Source organism: Danio aesculapii, chromosome 21 (genome assembly GCF_903798145.1).
Source record: "Danio aesculapii chromosome 21, fDanAes4.1, whole genome shotgun sequence".
NCBI classification, from domain to species: Eukaryota; Metazoa; Chordata; class Actinopteri; order Cypriniformes; family Danionidae; genus Danio; species Danio aesculapii.
In genome coordinates, this window is record NC_079455.1 from 35,531,475 (window position 1) to 35,538,905 (window position 7,431).

Here is a 7,431-nt window from a genome sequence, read left to right on the forward strand (position 1 = left end):
AAAAAGAAATAAAAATGTGCATAAACCACAATGGAAATGCATTTATTGAAAAAAATCTAATGAGATGTGATTTTGTTTAATCAGATTTTGTGATAGTAATATATTTGTGAAACCCTGCCCAACAACTGCAATTTTTGGTTTACCCCCTAACAGCTTATATAATAAGCACCATACCGATATTATCACTTTGTTATAAACCGATATTGCCAGCTTATAAAATGTGAAACTCTGTGATTTCTTTTGTTGAGACCTTGTAAAATAAATATGTAATTATTTAGTTCAAAATGTTACTTAAAGATGACAAATTTATAGGTGAAAATAGAAAACTGCACAGGGGAGAGAACGTAGCCTTGGGGGCCACCGTTACTTGCAGTAAGAACATCAGACATCACCCCTCTTAAACGGACACTTTGTGAATGGCAAGAAAGAAAATTCCTGATTCAGAGAACTTGTCCTTGATTATCCAGAGCACTAGCTTTTATTCCATCAGAAATAAAACAAATAAGACTTCTCCAGAAGAAAAAATCCTTTTAAACATGTTTAACTTCTGTTAAACTTAATTTTTGAAATCATTTGAAAAAAAAGGAATAATTTTGACTTCAACTGTAGCTACTGAGCACTTTATTTCTCATGTACTGCAGTTTTGACCCACCGCTCATTTTAAATGGTGTTTCCGTTGTCAGTGTTTCTCACAGACTGGTTGGAACCAAGCCAGAGTCCAATCCATTGTTCCCTATTTCAAGATGCCTGCAATAGAATCACATTTTAAACCACTTTAGCTCTCGATTCGCAGTATGGCTCACAAGCTGCATCGGATTTCATCTAAATGAGCAGGACGTCTACCGCTGCTCCTTTACAATAGAGATTGGCGTCTGTCCTCACAGGTGAGTGTGTATGTCTGCTCCCCTGCGCTCTTTAGTGTGGTTCGTACGCAAGACGAGATTACTTTCACATACGTACTGAGTTACAGTCATGAACCGAGCGGCCACGAAACCATACACTCACAAGCAAACTCCCCCTGTCATTAAGACACATTGAAGTGCACTAAGTGGTGTCGTGTTGTAATGTCAGTGCTAGTTCATTTTAGGGTGGAAACTCTTCCGTTTTGAACAGCTAGCGAAGCCTTTCACCTTTGCCCTGACCTGCTCTTTTCAATCTCAGTCTCAAATGAGCTATAGATGAAGCTAGGACTCTAATAATGGGTACATTTTCAGGGAAATTAGTAATCTAATCATGGTTTCCGCTACATTTATTCTTCCATGGCGGGGCGCCACACTAAAATTTATCCCACCACGGCTGCATTACAGCTTCTTATTCAAAATATTCAGTCGTTTTTTTAAATAGCGGGTTACAATCGCACCAAAACGTATTAAAAGGTAAGTGAATTATTACAGCGTGAACTTTTTTGTAATCGTAGTAGTGCTGTGCGTTATTTGTTTAACCCTTTAAGGTGACATGCTGACTGACTGACTGACAGGTGTGTGCGGAGGCCAGCAAACACGACATAGCTTTCAGTTATGACGAATAGAGTTTCCATAATTATATTTTATTTATAGATAAAGGTCTATGGCTCTGCATACAATGACTTTATCTTGCTGGAGTTTATGGCTGTTTCACTTTACTTCAGGACGCATTAATGGCACTCTGTAGGTCTATCGGAGACATTCTCAAATATTCCTAGCAAATCTAATAAATGTTGGAGACATACTTGTTACATAAACGCACTAAATCACACTTCAGCAGCGTTTATTTGAGAGCGCACAAGAAAATCTGCACTTGGGCAGCGTGTATTTGAACAGAGGACCAAGTCTGCCACCACAGCTGGAAAAAAATCCTAGAGGAAACACTGCTAATCGTTAAACTTATTCTGAGTAAGACCATTGTATGATTAAGGTGTTTAGATTAATTGCTTTTTACGAATATAAACTGAACATTTAGGCTGCCAATTAAAAGGATAGTTCATCCAAAATGTTTTAATTCTGTTATCATTTACTCATCCTCCGCTGTTTCCAAACCTGTTTGAGTTTCTCTTCTCTGTTGAACACAAAGGAAGATATACTGAAGATTGTTGTGGTAAAAAAAAAACAGCCACTGACTTCTATATACTATGGCACAAAGTCTAAAGCGCATGGGGCAAAAGCATTAAGGGCGTGTCCCAATTGACTTTTGCTATTAAGGATGGAAAAAAATTTATTGCACCCTGGCGCATGGTCTAACAGGGTTGAGCTTATTCTCTTAATAAGTTAAGAGAGTTAATGAGTGCAGCGCAAGGATAAAGACTAAGCCTCCTCCATTCGGCCTCTTTACTTTCTCTTTACTTTACTTTCTCTTTACTTTACTCCTTTACTTTCTTGGAGAAAGGAAATGGTGGGAACTCACTCCACTGAAGACATCCGTTAACATACATATTTAATTTTGTTTGTTAAATTTGTTTCAAAACTATTTCTAAATTCAGTTCTAATTTCCAGCAAACGAATAAATTAACAATAATAATGAAGTGGGGTCAATAAACTGAGTTATATCCAAACACACGTGCTATTCTTATGCCCCATATGGTGAATCATACTGTACGTCTCCAAAACCCGACAGGTGGACAAATCTTAACTTGTTTATATTAAAACAAATATAAATATGCATATAATAAATAATACTAATAATAATAACATTATAAAAATGCAAATTGTCATGAATAAACTGAAAAAATAAACCCGACATGAAGAAGGCATGGAGGCAGTGGTTTTTATGTATGTGAAAATAATGATTTTTGTAACACTTTAGTCCTTAAATGGTCAATGGTCAGTTCCTCAAAATAGCAATGCACCAACAATGCGCCTTAACACACCTCCATTTCAGACCAGCACACCCATCAGTCCACAAAGTGGCGCAAATATATTTGCTATTTAAACAACGTTGCGTAAAACATGAGAATTTGAGTTGTTCTGATCTGAAAATTCACGTCATTCACGACCACTTGAGGATGAGTAGTGAGTCAATTTAGATTTTTTGGTGAACTATCCCTTTCTGCAAGCTTATATACCCGAGATGTAGATGGAGCCTATTGAGCTGATGGTGGATCAGATAAAGCCAATCTCCCACTTTCTCCCCTTCTCTGTTTCTCCTCATTCCTCAGCGGGGGGCATTGAAACCAGAGCCCCGGACGTAGAGATATGAGCCTCATTGTTCAAAAAGAGTCCAAGCGTTTATCTGCGGCTGGAATGGTGACCGTGTTGCTTTTGCTTGAGTGTTTAATCAAGGTTGTGTAGAGATACAGGTCTTCATCAGGGATCTCAGTTTTAACCTTGTGCTGTCTTGAACTAACTGTGAGTTTGGAGAGTTCTCCACTGATGTTTCTAGGCTTTGGTGATGATTGTGTAGTGGGGATTGATTTTATGACTTCTATGGGAAACATAGGATTGCATTAAAAATAAACAGCGTATAGGAGCAAAGCATTGTGTTATTCTGTTGGGTTTGTTTTTTTAATGATGATCATTTTTAATTATTTTATTATTCTACTTGTTATTTTTGTTTTAGTTTAGTTCATTTTTTTCGCCCCTTGTTAATTTTTTTTCCCCAATTTCTGTTTAACGGAGAGATTTTTTCAACACATTTCTAAACATAATAGTTATAATAACTCATTTCTAATAACTGATTTATTTTATCTTTGCCATGATGACAGTAAATAATATTTGACTAGATATTTTTCAAGACACTTTTATACAGTTTAAAGTGACATTTAAAGGCTTAACTAGGTTAATTAGGTTAACTAGGCAGGTTAGGGTAATTAGGCAAGTTATTGTATAACAATGGTTTGTTCTGTAGACTATCGAAAAAATATAGTTTAAATGGGCTAATAATTTTGACCTTAAATTGATTTTTTTATATAAAAACAGCTTTCATTCTAGCCGAAATAAAACAAATAAGACTTTCTCCAGAATAAAAAAAATATTATCAAACATACTATGAAAATTTCCTTGCTCTAGTAAACATAATTTGGGAAATATTTAAAAAAGAAAACAAAATTCAAAGGGGGGCTAATATTTCTGACTTCAACTGTATATACATATAGAGTAATCAACAATTGAAGTGAATTAAAAATAATTGTCTAAATTAACTATTAAACAACACCCATTCTTATCTTTTGATCAACTTTTTTGATCCACTTTAAATGTTGCCTAATATGTACAGTTAAAGGCAAAATTATTAGCCCTCCTGTTAAAATAGTATTCTTTTGAATAAAGTTGTATTTCTTTTCATTTGACTGGAATAAAGCAGTTTTTTTTATTTTGTAAGACAAGTTCAGTTCTAATTTTTTTGCCTACTTAACATAATTAACCTAATTAAGTCTTTAAATTGCACTTGGTATCTTGCAAAATAGCTAGTAAACTATTATGTACTATCATCATGGCAAAGACAAAATAAATTGGTTTTAATAAATCAGCATTGAAAAAAATATGTTGACAACACTTGGGACATACAGTTACCTGATTTTTTCTCCCCAATTTCTGTTTAACAGAGAGTTTTTTCAACACATTTGTAAACATAATAGTTTTAATAACTCATTTCTAATAACTGATTTATTTTATCTTTGCCATGATGACAGTAAATAATATTTGACTAGATATTTTTCAAGACACTTTTATACAGCTTCAAGTGACATTTAAAGGTTTAACTAGGTTAATTAGGTTAACTAGGCAGGTTAGGGTAATTAGGCAAGTTGTATAACGTTATTGTATAACAATGTTTTTTTCTGTAGACTATCGAGAGAGAAAAATAGCTTAAATGGGCTAATAATTTTGAAAATGTTTTTTTTTTTAAAGTTAAAAACAGCTTTCATTCTAGCCAAAATAAAACAAATAAGACTTTCTCCAGAAGAAAAAATATTATCAGACATACTGTGGAAATTTCCTTGCTCTCTTAAACATCATTTGGGAAATATTTAAAAAGGAAAAAAAATCAAAGGAGGGCTAATAATTCTGACTTCAGCTGTATATATTTAGTTTTTATTTATTGTATTAATGTTGTATTTAATGGTAACACTTTAAAATGATGGTCCATTAATTAATGCCTTTACTAACATGAACAAACAATTAGTAATAGATTAATTACATCTTTGTTAACATTATTTAAGTTAAATAATATTAGTTCATGTTAGCTCACGTTGTATTATCTAATATTATCAAGCATGAATTTGGATTTTGATAATGCATTAGTTAATGTTGAACTATTAATAAATGCTTTACAAGATAATTCACCCTTACTTAAATGTTAGTTAACCCAATAACTGACATTAACTAATGTACCATTATTCTAAAGTGTTACCTATTTAATTGCACTTTTTAAGATGATACAATATAAAACAAATATGATTCAAAATACAGTAAAACCAACAATTTATTCCTGTGATGAACTACAGTGTCACATAATTTTTCATATCATGCAGCATTTCTTATTATTATAAATGCTGAAAACAATTGATCTGCTTAATATTTTGATGGAAACATTGATACAATTTTATAAGGATTTTTTTGTTTTTTTAGGATAAATGGAAGGTTTATAAATCACTTGTAACATTTATTAACATTAATATTTTGACTAATTGAATTTGAACTAATTTCAAAACATTTCACTTTTGAAGAAAATTGTACCTAAAACAAACCCTAGAAATCTTAGTGTTTGCTGACATTATAAAATATACTGTTGTGTTTACCTCACATACTACTACACTACTAATACAAGAACTATAAAAAACAAATGCTTTAAATAGCAAGGCCACCCAAAAATGGCCTTCATAAAAATATAAATATCCTCCAAAGCAAATTAATTCAGAGCTTTGACTGACAGCATCTCTCTAGAAGAGTCTGTTTTGCTGCTCTTCTCTTTAAAGAGGGCTGTTGAAACTCTCTATTGTTCAGTTAGAGAGAGAGAGCCAGAGAGAGAGAGAGCCAGAGAGAGAGAGAGAGAGAGAGAACTGACCCTCCTCCTTCAGTGTTTTTGTGGCTCCTCCTCAATCTTCAGTATGGAGCAGGTCAGACCTCCTCCAGACCCTCTCGTCCTCCAGCTCTGCCCAGGACCGAGGCCTCTTCTCTGGGTTCGAGAGAGCAGAAGAGCTGCTGGATGATGGAGGTGGTGCAACAGGTTGGTCTTCAGGTGTCTCCTTTTGGGATGTCCGAGTGTCTGTCCGCTTCCGGAGGTAATTCTGCTGTGGAAATGTTTAGAGAAGCTTCTTGGCTGATAGAATGGCTTTGGTTTGTGGAGCCGCTGGAACTTTAGTTGTGTTTACATATGCCTGTGTCTTTTTCTGTCATGTAGATTGAATGATAGTTGGTGTAGAATGATTTATTTGTTTATCTATTACATTTTCACTTACTGTTACTAATATATAAAATAATGTGAGAATTTGAGATTTTTACTCGTTACTTTTATGGTTTTGATAAATATTCAGGATAATTTTTATTTAAGACTTCCTGTTTTCATAATAGGCTTGGTTAAAGTAATTTTGTTGTGTATTTTTGCCACTTTTAACCCTTTTTATATGGCTATGCAGTTTAATTAATTTATTTTGTTTAAAGTTTTAATTATGTTGAGTAAAGTTAAGTAAAACTTTTCATATATTTTTATAAGTGATTCTATATGTTTTTAAGTGTTTTTTTTAATATATAAATTCTAATGAAGATAAAATATCAGAAATGTTTTAATTATTATATACAGTTGGTGACACTTCAAAATGGCCATTACCGCCATGCATGGTGCTGCCGCAAGACTAAGGGATTAAGAACGTGTTTTTAGGTGTAACAGCAGTTTGTGACTTTGGGATGGGATGTGAATGGACAGAAATATACAGTAGCTGTAAATACCCTGCTACTTGTAAATGAAGATGAAATAATGAAACAAAGCATTGTAATTCCTTTATTAATCGTTAAAAACTTGTTAACAAGCTTTATTATCATTGTAAACTTAAGTGCAATGAGGATTAATTTTGTAAATGAATACTAAAGAAATAAAAGACAACTAAAATTAAAATAGAAACATACATACATACATACACACATAAATAAATAAATAAATAAATACACAAATAAATAAATAAATAAATAAAGCAGTGTTTTAGCCTAAACATCGAGAGATGTACAGTGTTTGTTAGTTTAAAGAGGATTCATTTAATACCAAATTAATTATTACTAAAGAAATAAAAGACAACTAAAATTAAAATAGAAACATACCTGTACATACATACACAAATAAATAAATAAATAAATAAAGAGATAAGATTAAGACAAAATAATCTTTTTCATTTACGTTTTCATTTACAGTATCCATTTACATTTTCTTTGTTAATTATATTTTACTGTCTCATTTTATGTCTTAATTATTGTACATAAATAATAAATGAATAATTAGGCCTAAATAATTATTTATTTAAAGACAATACCA

At 32.5% G+C, this 7,431-nt stretch overlaps 1 protein-coding gene across 3 annotated transcripts in view; it reads left to right on the plus strand.

The window, feature by feature from the left end:
* arhgap24 (Rho GTPase activating protein 24) overlaps positions 1-7,431 on the plus strand; it is a 225,601-nt gene that overhangs the window by 145,880 nt on the left and 72,290 nt on the right. The window contains exon 1 of one of the 3 annotated variants that reach the window (XM_056446151.1): positions 6,049-6,190. The exons of the other annotated variants lie outside the window; for them this stretch is intronic. Within the exon in view, the coding sequence (XP_056302126.1) occupies positions 6,115-6,190 (76 nt within the window). The 5' untranslated portion in view covers positions 6,049-6,114. Of the gene's footprint in view, positions 1-6,048; positions 6,191-7,431 lie in introns of those variants that run through there. 3 annotated transcript variants of the gene reach the window in all.